The 17,764-nt window shown below is 38.0% G+C and overlaps 1 protein-coding gene across 3 annotated transcripts in view; it reads left to right on the forward strand.

The window, feature by feature from the left end:
* Positions 1-17,764, forward strand: part of LOC127968293 (rho guanine nucleotide exchange factor 10-like protein) — a 106,723-nt gene that overhangs the window by 81,016 nt on the left and 7,943 nt on the right. For all 3 annotated transcript variants that reach the window (XM_052569401.1, XM_052569402.1, XM_052569403.1), the window contains one exon: positions 1,737-1,879. In XM_052569401.1, the coding sequence (XP_052425361.1) occupies positions 1,737-1,879 (143 nt within the window). The remainder of the gene's footprint in view (positions 1-1,736; positions 1,880-17,764) is intronic.

Here is a 17,764-nt window from a genome sequence, read left to right on the forward strand (position 1 = left end):
ATTTATTTTTTGTTAAAAATAAAATACGTTCCCCTTAAAACATTGGGGTCTCACATGAGATTAATCAGAAAACGTTTTGAAACATATGAGCAAGCCGAAATTGCTTAGGGGTGGATTTGGTGTTTTTCTTCCCTTTTTTCCTAGCTACATTAAGAGAGCAGGATCATTTTGTTGTGTTTAATCAACAGTTTGCAGAATTTATAAGTATAATAATGAGGTGTCTGAATTTCCAAAGAAAATACGTAAATATATTACACCCAGAAGCAATAAGCACCCATCTGAATGAGACTGCATCTCTCCTCCTTCCACTTTATTACTTTTGGAGCAATAAAGTAAAGACTGCATCTGCAGATGCTTTGAGTGTCCAGATAAGTCCTCTCTGCCCCAAAGGTTCTCGCTAGGATTTGCAAGAGGGAAATCTGAGGCAGCCCTCGTTTAAGTATTAGGGGGAACAAAGCGGCTGAGGGGATGTTTTCAAAGCATATGTACGAAAACAAGTAGGAAGACTGACATTTTGAATATGCCATGCAATTAACCTGAGGAAGTCGGAAGTCATTGTAAAGCTATTCTGCTTTCAAAGGCAGAAATAAACAACACGGAATGTTAATTAAAATTGCTCGCTGTGGTTCCCCCTCTAATTTTGCTTCATTAACACACTGTGATGGGGGGCAAAAAGATGAAGAAAAAAGCTTATGTAATGCATCACATATGTCGGCTACAGTGCAAACCCTCTGATTAAAACTCGAGGAAAAAGTCTGGCGTGTTCTGAGCACACTGGAGATAAATGTATAAATTGGATTACACAATACGGTGCAGTTATTAACATGGCACTGTTAGCGCATTAGCATATAGAAAGCGCTAGTTTTATTGGAGGAGATATGCGGTCCACAACATGCTTTGCAGTGCTTGCTCAAGCCGTATGTTTTTAAGATGTAGCCATAAATTATACAGTTCCACCACTAGTTATACATATTTGTCTTGCAAACACAAGGATTTACTCTTGAGTATTAATGAAACCAATTTACTTTAAGTGACTTGCTCAGGGCAAAGCAGTGGAATTAGCATGCAGCACATTTTTGTAGCTCTGCTATTTGAAGCGTTCATTTATAAGGGAAATAACATATGAATTTACCATCTTTGGCCATATTTGAAATGTTCCACCAGATAGGATTAGTGATTTGCCGTCAAGCATGGTATGTCACAAGCCTAATTGTATTCTCTACTCATGTACTTTTACCTTGTTTTTCTGTTTTCTTTGTCATAAAACTCAGAATAAGCAAAGTGATATATTTTGGGCTATTTTCTGGAATTACATTTTTAAAGCTCATTACAATCAAAACATCAAAACGAAAGGATTTCCTTTCCTTTCCTTTTCTTTCCTTTCCTTTCCTAATAGAATACATCTAATAGAATAAATCTAGCACACAGGCAAAACAATCTAAGAACCATTTGCGAATTTATTGCTTTTTACAAATTAGAATTGGTTATTTTAGTAGCCTGAAAAACAAAACTGTTATACAAACTAGGAATAAATTATTAGTTATAAGTACATCTTTAAATGTAATGCAGTAGTTGACATGTTATTTTTTTACACATTTAACTTTAATCACAAAATATTTTTTGCTGTCTTCTCTTGAATTTTTGGGCCTTTAGCATGCCCATAGTTGAAATTCAAGAATCTTGATGCTAATATAAATATTCTTACTTTGAACTTGCTGTCTCTTTTTGACTTGTAGGGGAGCTGTGGAACCAGGACTCCTGTAGGAAAGTAACAGTTGGTTCAGATCCCATCAGGACGCTACTTGCCTTGGAGGACTCGGTCTGGGCCAGCTGTGCTAACACAGTAACTGTAGTTGACGGCTCCAGTTTGTCCACTCAGGTAGACTCATCATTTTAAAGCTCTACTATGTTGATATTCTTTCACGCCAAACTTCAGCAAATGGAAGAGCACAGACTATGTTTCACAGGCACTTGGCCAACACTGACTGACAAATTAGCTTATGTGTGAAGATCAATAATCCTACCGAGGAGCAGCAATCCATATGGCCAGGGTGTCTCCTCTGGGGTCTATTTTTTTCCCCTCTTTCTTTTAAACCACACAGGATGAGTAAATAGTTCTGACATACTCATAATCTTCTCTGGCTGTCTCAAATATGGAGGAGCCGTACCCGGGGGATCTACCCCATGGGCCTCCATAACCCTGAGCCTTTAGAGCCTTCCTTTAGTTCTGCCTTCTTGGGTTTTATCTCTGGAATCAAACATCTCTTTTATCCTTTGAGATTTCTCTGGATGCGCCCATCAGAGAGGAGATTTGAGCTAGTGGTAGGTGAGTGGGCCCCTGCTGCTTTTCGGTTGATCCTCCTCGGTTCAGGCCAGTGCTCGGTTTTGTTCCACTGATTACATTGTATCCCTTTCCCTGTGGAGCCATGCAGGCCCAGCAGCTGGAGGGGTGAGCATCTCCTCTACAGCTGTAAATCTGCCTCCTTGGGACTTGTGGCAAAGTGGCGTACAATGATGTGTGTCGGTGGGATAAGCAACAGAGTCTGTGCGAATTTGTCACCTTTTTTTTAAAATAAAGCATGCGTGCCTCCTTGTTTCCCTGACCTGAAACGATTGAGGCCACTGGAACACTATTGATGTAGAATGCCAAAAGTATTTCAACAATTGTACTATGGAGCAAAAAACAGTGGTGGTTGGGAAAACCCTGCACAATTTTTAGGGACTCCAACCAACTGGATTTTTAAATTTGGCTCATTATTATGTAGGCCCTCTTTACACCTGGTCGTAAAGGCTGTGAAACACCAAGCTGACATTTAAGAACTAGTTATGAGGTATGTGTGAAAAAAGTTGCCCTTTAACACTCTGCAAAGACTACATCCATTGACCAACTAGCATGTACATTCTGAGGAAACAACTGTGTGTATCAGCAGGTGGCAGCAGTTTATATTAATTATTCAAAAAGGGAAAACGAATCTAGGACTGACAGCCAACTGGATCCAACTAGTGCAGACAGTGCAGGACATACCGCAAAAAGTTGACAGGTGCTCAAAGACGGCCCAAGGTTGGCCACCCGCTGGCTTGCCATGTAACGGCCTTAAGATGCATCAATCAACAATCTTGACTTAACACGAGCATTATGGCATGTGTTTTGAGAAAGCGCACACACACACACAAAGAAAAAATATTCAGACTTCACTATGTTGTGCCATAACACACAGAATACAATGAAAATGCTTTGCATTTGCTTAATTTCCCGCTCCATCTTAAAGGTGCCATATGCAAAAACTGAGGTAAAAATATCCATAACATGACCTACACGCATCAAAAGAATGAGAAGAAATAAGCGCGATGATGTCATAAAAAAATGTATGTTATAGTGCTGCAGAGATATCAACCTTAATTAGCATTAGCATTACTAGCCCCGGCCCGACAGGTGTCGTAATACCAGTTTCGGCCATAGGAGGCGGTATGCGGGCAACATAACCACCAGCCAACCTGCAATACACGAATAACTCGCACGGCTTGTGGGCCTGATGTCAATCATGTGGAAAGTACAGCGCAGAACTTCATTTCAGTTCAGGGAAGAGAGAGAAAGGATGTCTAAAGCCCTTGGGAAGAGACCACCACTCGCTACAGGGAAACAACCGCGCTCGGAATCACAAATCAAATCCGATAAGAAAAGGAGACCAGAGTAAACATCGGCACTGCTTTCAATCGCTGGATTGATGGACCTGAAAGAAATGAGGCTCGACTCCGAACTTGCAACATTTCTAACAGTAAGTTAGATGCTGTTAGTATTTCGCTAGAAGTTTGTTTTATATGTTTGTGTATTTGTTTTCGGGAAGTTATAACATAGAAATGTATCGAAGGCTGTTCGATAAACGTGCTAATGTTAGCGATGGCTAACCGTAGCTGCGTCTGATAATAAGCTAGCTATAACTTAACATTACCCATTTTATTATATCATAACTAACCTGCTCTGTCTAGTCTGTTGGTCTCCATGTCCTGTTTGCTTTGTGGTTTTTCTGTGCGTGGACAAATTGATGTGTGGCGTGAAAGCGTGTGAAAAGAGTCAATTGCGTTTGTCTCGCGGTGAATGCTTGAGAGTTGGCACATTAATTCCCAAGCAGAATAAAGGACAGGTTGATTATTGCTGTTTAGCGTTTGTATTAATCTATGATGTGTCCCTGTTTGCGTACAAAATAAATTAAAAGTGATACGTGGACCAAGTTGTCTGAGATTGTTCATTTTAAGTAAAGGATCCTAATATTTCGTCCACAACAATATTTAATGAGGTTAACTTATAACTCCTTGTGGTTAGTCTGCACGAGATCAACAAGCTTGTTCGCTTTGCGGCCACTTTTAATACAAAATAAGCATTCGATCTACGTTAGAGCGTCTGAGCGCTCACAAATCTTTCTGCTGCATCGTGAGCAGAGCGGCAAGAGCAATTTTTGATGCTCTAGACGCCGGCGGTGTGAACGCACAGTTATGGCTGTAGTGTTGTTGTGAAAGTAAGGGCGGAACATAGAGACTATGCCGTTTCTCGTTTGTTACTCTAGAGTAGACCAATTCACTTTAATGAGGCATACTGCCCCCATCTGTTATGGAATGTGGAGTATGACTTGATTTTTTTTGCCAAACATTACAGATGGCACCTTTAAGCAATATAATGATTTCATTCATTCAGTGGGCCACACTCTGTGCTGCCTTAGAAAGTTGTGTAGTTTTCGAAATAAGAAGGGTGGGACTGAAAACAAGTGGTCATGTTAAGACCAAGTGTAAATGGTAATGTGTCTCAGCTGATCACAGAATACACATCTTAATACCGGGTGGCAACATGGCTGTAGAAATCCTTTCAGAATAGTAAAAGCTGAAGAGTGAAGTCCCACACTCAGTTAAATGAATGGTTGTTTAAACATGTTACTCTTGTAAGCACTGTCACCTAGTATTACATGGACTAATGAGGGGGTAGATGGTAGGTGGAGGCGTGCTGTATTTTTTCCGCTGGTAGTACAATGCTCTCCTGCTGTGATATACTGATGTAGTGTCATAGGGTGAATTGGTGGAGGCAACCTCTGTCTCTGTGTGAGACTCTGTGACTCAGATCATACACCTAAGGCCCAATTTATACACATATTTAGACTCATCATAACTGTAAATGTACAGTATACAGATTTTCAGAATGCACTTAAAAATTATAATATATTATTATATATATGGTGATTGTGGTAATATTGTAAATAAATACAGTGCATCAGTATTTGTATCTCAAATGAATGTACATGACATACTGTAACAGTGTGTTACTGTACTATATGTGGATAAATGCTTTATTTAATAACATGGCAAACATGATGTTGCAAACTACAGTAAACGCTCATTGTTATTCCAGCAAGCAGCTTTGATTAATTAACTTAGGATGTACAGTATGTGCTTCACATGGTCATTTATTTACTAGATGGTTTTATTCAAATCAAATTTGTGTAGATATGTTTCTATTTGTGTAGATATGTATCACATATGTATGATCCACATTTTTCAGTCATGCAGTTTTTTTTTTTATAGCTGTAAAGCATCGGCTGTGCTAGGAACAGTTATAGTATGCTGTTTGAGTTAACATTTTGGACAGTCTGTACTCCTGTATTTAGCTCTGTCCACCTAATGGCACCTTTCCACTGTTCGGTATGACTCGGCTCGGTATGGCTCAGTTCGGCACAGTTCGATTTAGCTCTGTTTGTGTTTCCACTGCAGTTTAGTGGGCGGGATTTAATCACATGTCTTTGTAGTTGTGCTGCCTCTACTTCCGTGAATCGTGAAAAACCTTTTCATTTCGCATTGCCCCATCAAGATCTCGATGGATCTGCTCCTCTGCTATCAATGAGAGGAACGTCTGTACTTCATCAACAGACAATGAAACAGCCATTTGTTGGTTGTTTAAAAAAGGTGGGCTGGTTCAAAACAGTTGAGTTCAATCCTTCGCTGGCTGTGCTGATTTAAATACAGAGCATTGAGTTAGTTTAGTCAGGCCACGTTAGTCCTGCTTGCATCAGCTGACAGTCAGCTGTTCCTGATGTGTACCAATCCAGTCTTGACACCTATCACATGCGGTCTATTTAAATTCCCATTCTTCAGTGTCTCTTCCATCACATCGCTGCTTGCGATTAACTCCCTCCTCCAACCCCAACTCCACCAATTGAACCTGTAATCTAATCTAACTTTGTTCTTTCTTTACAGTCTCTTCTTTGGAAGCAGTCTCTATCACATTTTGTTTACAATTCATGTAATTGTGAATTGTAATTATGTATGCTTATAATGGTTCTGTTCTGTACCCCAGGGGGGTTTGTCTTGCTGCTCTCCCTGCTCTGTCCAAGCATGGCTGCATGGACACGCGTGTGGAGTGTTGCCCAGAACATAACCATACCGCCAACACTAACTGTATGCAAATCTAATTGTCATAAATATACTTGTCGTAAGTGGTCCTGATTGAACTAGCGGTTCTGTTTAGGGATGGGCGAATCGATCATGAAGTATTGATATATCGGTACTGATGGGAGCTTCAAAAGTATCGATACTCAAATAAAAATATTGATACTAAGGTGTTTTTTTTTTTTTTACCAGTGATTTTGTTTAAACCAAAATTATTCCTACAATATGCTTTAAATTGGATGAATAACCTATGTTAGCAAATAATTGTGTGGAAGGGATTTTCCTGTTCACCTGAACACACCAAATGTTGCAAGGCAGAATCAATCAATTACAGAGAGTGTTCACTGACTTCTGACAGTGCATTTTAATAGAGCTGCGTTTCCCAAGAGTAGCCTATAATAAGAAAGCATTTGTTTTTGGAAAAGGCAGCCCAGAACAATGCAGAAAAAACATAGGCTATATGTTTGAGTTATTTCACAATAAACCTATTGAAATCGTACCCTAGTTTGTGCAGTACATTTATTTAAATTTGAATGTTAAAAGTTCATATTGCTCATGTTTATTCTGTATTGTTAATATAAATCATACGCTCTCCGAATAAAAATATAGCAATTTATGCATGCAACAGTGTATTACTGGCAGTCCCTTATGACAATGAACCATGGTAAAGTGAACATAGTTCAGATAAAGTATTTGTAGATTTCCCTGGTTACCACTGAAGTAAACATATTTGAACCATGTGTAAACAAAAATATAACCTAATAAGTTGCAACTAAGGCATTTGAAAACAGTTGATAGAGCTGCTTTGTTTTTGTGTAAACCATAATACATTTTCCAGAATTCTTTAATGAATAGAAAGTTCAAAAGAACAGCATTTGAAATAGAAGTCTTTTGTAACCGCGTAACATACACATTCACAACAGTATTACAGATGGAAAGAACCAGTTGATAGAAGTATTCTTCTGGTGTCTTGTTTCTAAAGAAATAGTCCAAGAAAAATAAAATGAAACCAATGAGAGAACGAGAGCAAAGGCAAGCACTGCCGACAAGTCAATTAAAAGTGAAAACACATCAAAGGCAGTTTCAGTCGTCTCCCTTGCTCTCAAACTAAAGAAGGTCCCTTTGGCAAGGGCATGCAAACAGGTGGTAATCCCTGTCCGCTAGTGTGTAGAGGAGAGAACAGTCTCTCGCACCCACCTCAACCCCTCCAACTAATCTGCCTCAACCCCAGACTGGAGAACTAGCTGTTTGTAAGGTTTCTCAGGGCTCCTCGGTAGCACCAAAGACCTCAGGGGGCTGCGTGCAAACCCTTGATAAGGAGTGCAGCTCCCTCATGCCTCATTAGAGGATCAGCCATAAAATGGCTCCTCTTTCCCTGTGGACATTTAAAAAGGTGTTTGGGAGGGGGTGTATTGTTTTGTGAGACAGTGAAACAAGAATCCGCTGTGAATCACTTTGAAATCAAAGAAACTGGAATCCGAGTCACTGAAACCTTCATGATGTGTGGCCCTTGAACCCACTGGTCGGATGGTGATTTCGAAGGTACAAAAATGCTGTGCATTGCTGGAAAAGATAAAGGAAGGAAGGTTTTCATTTGCATTGATTTTTGCTTTTGTGTTTTTACAACCTGAATATCTTTTTTTTTTTTTAAATAACAAATAAAATAAAACTTTAAGCAGAAATGCAGATTACACGCATATTCAAAGGGAAGATTCTGTATATGTTTTTGTCTGTGTGTGTGAAACCTGATGATGTTCTCCAGTATGACTTTATAGATTCATAGAACATCTTGTACAGTAGTAGAAACGAGAACAACTAATAGTGTGGTGTAAATTAGCACCAAGCAAAAGTATGCTTTTTGATATTGTGTAATGGTTGCAACAGCATTAGATCTTCTGGAATGCTCTTCTGCTTGAGAACCTTAACAGTGAATGTTGGATCCCAATAAAACAAGCATCACAGTGTTAGAGACTATTTAGATTAACCCATATGAAGGATTACAGCATTTTGAAATTTGAGTCTAGCAAGGACTTTTCCTGAAAGATTAGACAGAATAGAACTCCACACTATCTGTAGTCTGCCACTGACACTATGACTGCCTGTCTCCTCTATATCTCAGACTTTAAATTTATATCATATCTCACAATTAACACTTGGGTCTTAAACTGACTTTATGTCTCAGAATATGTCTTTATATCATAATTGGACTTAGTATAGTGCAGTTTATAATTCTCACAGGTGGATGTATTTATCATAATTTTTACTCATATTCTCATAATTGTGACTTTCTCCTAATGTTATGTTCTCACAATTACATATATTATCTCACAATTATTATTATTTTTTACTCAGACTGAAGCAGGCTTCCTTTTGACTCCTAGAGAAACAATATTTCTACAGTGATAACTAAGGATTTAAGATTTCGATGAGTTAGCATTAAAGGGTTAGTTCATAAAAAAAATAAAACTATGTAATTAATAACTCACCTTCATGTCGTTCCAAATGCGTAAGACCTCCGTTCATCTCCAGGACACAGTTTAAGATATTTTAGATTTATTCAGAGAGCTTTCTGTCCCTCCAATGAAAATGTTTGTACGGTATACTGTCCATGTCAAGAAAGGTAATAAAAACATCATCAAAGTAGTCCATGTGACATCAGAGGATCAGTTAGAATTTGTTGAAGCATCGAAAATACATTTTGGTCCAAAAATTATGATTTTTCAGCATTGTCTCCTCTTCCGGGTCTGTTGTGAGTGCGACTGCTGTGACAGTTGATGTACGACACTGCTGACATGTTATCTTTGTTATTGGGCGCACCAGAAAACATATCAGCAGCGTCATACGTCATCAGGGTCTTGAACACGCTTACAACAGACCCAGAATTCTAACTGACCCTATGATGTCACATAGACTACTTTGAAGATGTTTTTATTACATTTCTGGACATGGACATTATACCGTATATACGTTTTCAATTGAATGACAAAAAGCTCTCGGACTAAATCTAAAATAGATTAATGATTCTCGCTGTATTATTGTTGCTGCCACCATGTTTTGGACTCTGTGTTTCATCGTGAAAGTGGAAATACTTTGTTTGGCCTTGCAAAAGAGGACACATGAATTTAAATTGTATTTATTTACTGAGATATATGATGTCACATTTTTTCTGTGTGTAAAGATGTTGCGCAGCGCAAATCCGTGAATGAATGTTCCGAAATGAAGTAAACTTCAACAGATTTCCCCTCCTCAGGGAATAGGGAGCATTGAACACAGTGTAGAGACCACGTCAGTCAGAGCATAGTTCATGCACAGAGCTCACTTCATATGATCTGATTATCTGAATCAGGGTGGCGCGAGGACTGTAATTGAAAACTGCTGGTTTAGAGTATGCTTGTGTTTGTCGTTTCTCCGATCACAAATGCAGACATTGTTTTATGTTTACGCTGCACAATGCAACGCAATGCATAAAAAGACAGTATAAGTCATTATAATCTGTAATAAAAAAATAAATATAAAACAAGAAGATGGCAGGGCATAGAGGAGAAACAATAATGTACAATATGTGGATTTTTTTTTTTTTTACCTTAAACCACATAAACACGTTGCATAACACCAAATACGTTTACATTTACATGAACATTTATTCATTTTGCAGACTTACAATTGGGGGATACATAAAGCGATTCTTCTTAAAGAGGCAAACAAACACAGGGAGTGCTTGCAATACCAATTTTTAAACATTGTTCAAATAAGTACAAGCTAGAAAAAGAAGGAACTGGTCGGATGGTGATTTCGAAGGTACAAAAATGCTGTGCATTGCTGGAAAAGATAAAGGAAGGAAGGTTTTCATTTGCATTGATTTTTGCTTTTGTGTTTTTACAACCTGAATATCTTTTTTTTTTTTTAAATAACAAATAAAATAAAACTTTAAGCAGAAATGCAGATTACACGCATATTCAAAGGGAAGATTCTGTATATGTTTTTGTCTGTGTGTGTGAAACCTGATGATGTTCTCCAGTATGACTTTATAGATTCATAGAACATCTTGTACAGTAGTAGAAACGAGAACAACTAATAGTGTGGTGTAAATTAGCACCAAGCAAAAGTATGCTTTTTGATATTGTGTAATGGTTGCAACAGCATTAGATCTTCTGGAATGCTCTTCTGCTTGAGAACCTTAACAGTGAATGTTGGATCCCAATAAAACAAGCATCACAGTGTTAGAGACTATTTAGATTAACCCATATGAAGGATTACAGCATTTTGAAATTTGAGTCTAGCAAGGACTTTTCCTGAAAGATTAGACAGAATAGAACTCCACACTATCTGTAGTCTGCCACTGACACTATGACTGCCTGTCTCCTCTATATCTCAGACTTTAAATTTATATCATATCTCACAATTAACACTTGGGTCTTAAACTGACTTTATGTCTCAGAATATGTCTTTATATCATAATTGGACTTAGTATAGTGCAGTTTATAATTCTCACAGGTGGATGTATTTATCATAATTTTTACTCATATTCTCATAATTGTGACTTTCTCCTAATGTTATGTTCTCACAATTACATATATTATCTCACAATTATTATTATTTTTTACTCAGACTGAAGCAGGCTTCCTTTTGACTCCTAGAGAAACAATATTTCTACAGTGATAACTAAGGATTTAAGATTTCGATGAGTTAGCATTAAAGGGTTAGTTCATAAAAAAAATAAAACTATGTAATTTAATAACTCACCTTCATGTCGTTCCAAATGCGTAAGACCTCCGTTCATCTCCAGGACACAGTTTAAGATATTTTAGATTTATTCAGAGAGCTTTCTGTCCCTCCAATGAAAATGTTTGTACGGTATACTGTCCATGTCAAGAAAGGTAATAAAAACATCATCAAAGTAGTCCATGTGACATCAGAGGATCAGTTAGAATTTGTTGAAGCATCGAAAATACATTTTGGTCCAAAAATTATGATTTTTCAGCATTGTCTCCTCTTCCGGGTCTGTTGTGAGTGCGACTGCTGTGACAGTTGATGTACGACACTGCTGACATGTTATCTTTGTTATTGGGCGCACCAGAAAACATATCAGCAGCGTCATACGTCATCAGGGTCTTGAACACGCTTACAACAGACCCAGAATTCTAACTGACCCTATGATGTCACATAGACTACTTTGAAGATGTTTTTATTACATTTCTGGACATGGACATTATACCGTATATACGTTTTCAATTGAATGACAAAAAGCTCTCGGACTAAATCTAAAATAGATTAATGATTCTCGCTGTATTATTGTTGCTGCCACCATGTTTTGGACTCTGTGTTTCATCGTGAAAGTGGAAATACTTTGTTTGGCCTTGCAAAAGAGGACACATGAATTTAAATTGTATTTATTTACTGAGATATATGATGTCACATTTTTTCTGTGTGTAAAGATGTTGCGCAGCGCAAATCCGTGAATGAATGTTCCGAAATGAAGTAAACTTCAACAGATTTCCCCTCCTCAGGGAATAGGGAGCATTGAACACAGTGTAGAGACCACGTCAGTCAGAGCATAGTTCATGCACAGAGCTCACTTCATATGATCTGATTATCTGAATCAGGGTGGCGCGAGGACTGTAATTGAAAACTGCTGGTTTAGAGTATGCTTGTGTTTGTCGTTTCTCCGATCACAAATGCAGACATTGTTTTATGTTTACGCTGCACAATGCAACGCAATGCATAAAAAGACAGTATAAGTCATTATAATCTGTAATAAAAAAATAAATATAAAACAAGAAGATGGCAGGGCATAGAGGAGAAACAATAATGTACAATATGTGGATTTTTTTTTTTTTTACCTTAAACCACATAAACACGTTGCATAACACCAAATACGTTTACATTTACATGAACATTTATTCATTTTGCAGACTTACAATTGGGGGATACATAAAGCGATTCTTCTTAAAGAGGCAAACAAACACAGGGAGTGCTTGCAATACCAATTTTTAAACATTGTTCAAATAAGTACAAGCTAGAAAAAGAAGGAAAAAAATATTTTCTATATTTTATGTTTACATATTATTTATATATTATTTATTTATTTATATATGTATTTATAAATATAAAAATGGTGAAGCCAAGTAGTTTTAAAAGAGATGAGTTTTCAGCTGTTACTTGAAAAATGTCAGGGATTCAGCATTCCGGATAGGGGTGGGAAGATCATTCCACCAGCCAGGAATGGTGAATGAGAATGTTCTGGAAAGTGATTTTAAGCCTTTCTGTGATGGTAGCACAAGACATCACTCACTAGCTGATCTCAGACTTCTGGAGGTGATGTAGATTTGAATAGCGAGTGGAAGTAGAGAGGTGCTGAGTCTGTGGCTGTTCTATATGCAAGCATCAATGTCTTGAACTTGATGCGAGCTTCAACTGGTAGCCAATGCAAGGAGATAAAGAGAGGTGTAACATGGGCTCTTTTTGGTTAATTGAAGACCAGTCATGCTGCTGCATCCTGAATCATTTGTAGAGCTTTGATTGTGCTTGATGTAAGTCCAGCCAGAAGATTATTGCAGTAGTCCAGCCTAGAAATGACAAGGCCCCTGGACCAGAAGTTGAGCTCCGTTAGAAAGGGCCTGATCTTTATGATGTTGTGCAATGTAAACCTGCAAGATTGAGCAGTCTTTGCAATGTTGTCTTTGAAGGTCAGCTGGTCATCAGAGGTTACACCAAGATTTCTGACCAAAGTTGATGGGGAAATTGTAGAAGAGCCTAGCTGGATGGAGAAATCACACTTGGAGTTGGAGTGGCAGGGAAGACAAGAAGCTCAGTCTTTGCCAGGTTGCTGTAGGTGATATTCTTTCATCTATGCTGAAATATCCGCCAGGCAGCCTGAGATCTGTCCCGCTACCATTGGATCATCTGGGAAATGAAAGATAGAGGTTATCAGAATAGCAATGGTAGGAGAATCCATGTGCCTGTATGATGGGACCCAGTGATGTTGTGTATATGGAGAAGAAGAGGGGTCCAAGAACTGATCCCTGAGGAACCCCAGTGGCAAGTTGATGTGCTTTGGATACTTCCCCTCCCCAAGCCACCCTGAAAGACCTATCAGTGAGATAGGATTCAAACCAGCAAATTGGAACCCCCAAATACACCATATAATGTTATTTTTAGCAAAATCAAAAGACCCCTTTAAGAACAGGTTATACCAGTGAGTAGGGTTATGTTAATAAAGTAAATAATAGAAAGTAACATGATATGTGGCCAAGTATGGTAACCCATACTCAGAATTTGTGCTCTGCATTTAACCGATCCAAGTGCACACACACAGCATTGAGTACCGAACACACACACCTAGAGCAGTGGGCAGCCAGTTTTGTTGTGGCACTAATTGGAAGTGAGTGCTGTTAATTCACTTCACCCATGACCTTTGGGATACAAGTTCGACTCTCTAAACATTAGGCCAGGGCTGCCCAAAAGAGTCGTTTAAACGTTTTATTAAGCCCTCTGGTCAAACAAGTTTGGAAACTGCTTCTGTCATAAGTGCCTTTTCAAATTCGAAGATCTTTATGGCTTGCTTATCTATAAAAAGCTGCAAAATCATCACAGTTGAGAGTTGAGCCCCTCAAGCTCACAGAGATCAATTTAGAGAATGAAGCACACTGGGCAGCTCTAACTGCGTTATTGAACAGATCTGTGTTGCCTTAACATGTCATAGTCTATGTGTAGTAACATTTTACCTAATTTCCATTCAAATCCCCTTCAGTTTGATGATAAGGATGATGATAATATTTTCACTGTGTTTTGACAGTTGTTCATTTTGCCAGTGCAAAATGGTATTAAATTCTTTGACATGATGATCACAGGAAAAATAAAAAACAGCTGGAATCATATTATCTTAGTTTCAGGTTTTAACATTTTAAATCGACTCAGAGACCAGTCAAAAGTTCTCATCAACCTTCTTTGTAACAACTTTGTAACAACAATGGCTTTTTGTACACAACTACAGAGAAGAAAATACAAAAGACAATGGTAAAGACAGCTCCGGTGTATCGTGTATAGCCCATGGATTGCTGAGATTTTTACCATTTAGAAAGGGTGTTTTTATATAAAAAAGACTGAAATCAGTGATGAGGTAGTTTGCACTAAGAGTAAACTGAAGTGTTTTGATTTAATCTTTGACTTGATGGTTATATACAGAGCTGCACATCATTTTTGAGGTTTGGTCCTCACACTGCATATAGCGTGACCCATTAAATATAACTATAAAAAAATGAATTAATAAAAGTTATAATATTATTGCACTTTGTTTATTTATTTATTTTTTATTATAAAATAATAGTAAATAAATGTAACAATAGTATGTGATAATATTATAAAAAAAGAATCTCTTTATGTATTCCCCAATTTTAAGTCGCTTTGGATGAAAGCTTCTAAAAATAAATAAATAAATAAATAAAAGTATTTTCATCACATTCAAACTTAAAATCAGCAGGCTTTTATTTTGGCAGGTTGCGGATTAAGCACTGTTGCTGATTAAAGAGCATGGACGGATGTAACAGTTTTGCATTGTTCTTTGAAAACGGCATGGCATAGCCTAGATTTATGCTTCCATGTTGAAAATAAAACTTATATAGTACAGTTTGTGATCTAAAATGGTAATTGTGTATTAACAGCTGTCAACCATGTTGGTACGCAAATGCGCTGTCAGAACATATTTATATAACACATTTTTATTTTATTTTGGTTGCGCATGCAGACCTGCGGACCACTTATGTGCACCCCTGGTTATATACATTTTTATAGCTAGCCTAGAACACAATGTTGAAGGATTATTTTAACTGACATTACTTTTTTTTTTTTTTTTGAAAATTAAAATCTATGTGATATTTTGGACAGACTGATGTGAAAATTTATATTTTGAAGAATGTTGCAACTTAAACAACACTGGATGTCAAAAATAACTGGACACAAAAAATAACGAGACATTCTTCAGGATTCTCATTCTCATTCTCATTCTTCATTTTCTGTTATGGTCCACAGATGAAAGTAAGTAATTTAGTTTAAAACAGCATGAGAGTGCATAAATAATGACAGAATGTTCATTTTCAGGTGAAGGATCTGTATCTTTTATGCTCCTATTTCAGTGACAGAGTAAACTGGTCTGGACCAGAAGGGGACCACCAGCTTAATCTTTGGATTGGGTGTCTGTTGCTCAACTAGAGGTCTTTTGATAAAGGATGACCAGAACAATTCCTGCTTCTTAACCTATTTTTGCCACAGGCTAAAATCCAGGGTTTCTCAGGAGTGGAGCAATCCAAATACCAGCCCTGAGGGGTTTTGCAGGTATCTGACCGATGACAAAAAATGGTAGAGATGTGTCCTCTTCCATGGGAGTATGGTCTCCTAGCAATAATATAAAATGGGTGCGAATATACAGTATGGAGCAACATCCATGAAAAACAAGCTTTCTAAATGCTCATCGTTCTTGTCCTAGTTTTAGACTTTGTATGTGAGGAAGTTCTTGCATATGTACTGTATTGAGAATAAAAGAGGGGCAAATAAAAGCTAGATGCATTTGCGATGGACTCTTTATCATTATAGTTCAATATTCTGTTTGTGAGCTAATGGAGAAGAGAAAGCGAATGAGAGAAGAAAGGAGATGGAGTCCTGTAACTGCTTGTTTTTGTCATGCCTTATTGAATTCTGTACCAAATTGTGTTCCAATCCTTTCTGCTTGTTGATTCTCCTTGGTCTCTGGTTTTGCAGTCCACCTTTTAACCCATTAGTAAAGCTATGCGACTGCAGCCTGAAATGACTTTATCATGAAGGGAATGTTAATGTCATGCTTATATTTCCCAGTTGAACATATAGGTCAAACGTCTCAAATATGACTTTCGAGTTGATGGTTTTGTTATACAGCATCATTATAGTTTCTTCTTGCTGTGTACAGAATTTGTTACTGTTTTTGTGTGAATTTTACGTTGAAGACAATATGGCATGCATCTTCCTATTGGAATGGGTATTTACGGGATTCCTGCTGAATATAACTCAAATGCATAATGGGTCTCCAGATTTCAAAAGAAAATGTGCCAATTGTGCACAAGTACAATTTAGTAAAATGATTCTATACTACAACTTTCATAAAATGCCTAAAAATGTGTTTTAGACACTTATGAATGATAAAAATAATGCCTGTTTTAAATATACAACATGCAAATTTACTGACTCATGTTTAGTTTTTAAGAATCTTAAAATGCTAGATCACTTGGCATCTTGTCAGGTTTACCATTATCACAATGATGTCTTTGCCTAAATCATAAAGTAAAGTGAGGCATTCAAGTTTATTCCCAAAAAATTAAAATTCTGTTATTTACTTGCCCTCATATCATTTTAAAGCTGTATGGTTTAGGGGCAAAAACATTTGTGTTCATTGGTGTTTCTATGAAGAACGAAACGCCTACAGGTTTGGAACAACAATAGGGTAACTACTAGGGCTGGGTGATACACCATTAGACACGATCAACCAGTAGATATTTTGAACTTTTTTTCCCTCTATGTGGTTATCCTCTGTCTCGTTCCCGTCTCTCAGGGAACCGAGGTTACCATAGTAACCGGAAACATTCCCTCTGGAGAATGGTCTCTCGACATGGCATTAACGCCTTGGGGACTGTATAGAACAACACCGTAGAAACAGCAAAGTAAAAGGCTCAGCCTCAGTGGAGCTAGTATGAACAGTTCTTGTTACACACTAAAATGAATCCCCAACCAATGAAATACGACCCTGAAAGATGCCTCGAGGGGATTGGATCTAGATTTCCATATAGGGATCAAACCAGGGTACTCAGAATCCATGTCCAACGGCAGGTCTCTTATTGAGAGAGAGATGCAGTGCAGTCACCATACAGAGACATTATAGTCCCGTGAACTCATACAAGTATATAATAAAAAGTGCAACAAGCATGTGAGCGGCAATGCCAGGCACAATATTAACACACACAGATAATTGCGGCATTGAGGTCAATAGCAGCATGAATGGCTGAGGCAGCTGCAATGCAAACATTAAGCATGGAGGGCCTACTGCTGCCATCCATTCGTTGTTGCAGAAAATTCAGACATAGGGAAATTACCTGGGTCCAGACCATTTGATTCACTCCATTTACAAGCGTACAGGCATCTCTTAGAAGGACCCTTGCCTCCGCAATCATGCCACAGCGAAAGGTGTGCTGTCTGTCTGTAAAGGGCTTTCGAGTGTACTCCGCCCTGGTGGTTTACTGTATGTACAATACCACATGTTGTCCATGTGAATAAAGACATGATGCCCCCGGACTTGCGTGAGGCAACTCCGAAG

This window comes from Carassius gibelio, chromosome B11, assembly GCF_023724105.1.
Source record: "Carassius gibelio isolate Cgi1373 ecotype wild population from Czech Republic chromosome B11, carGib1.2-hapl.c, whole genome shotgun sequence".
Lineage (NCBI taxonomy): Eukaryota > Metazoa > Chordata > Actinopteri > Cypriniformes > Cyprinidae > Carassius > Carassius gibelio.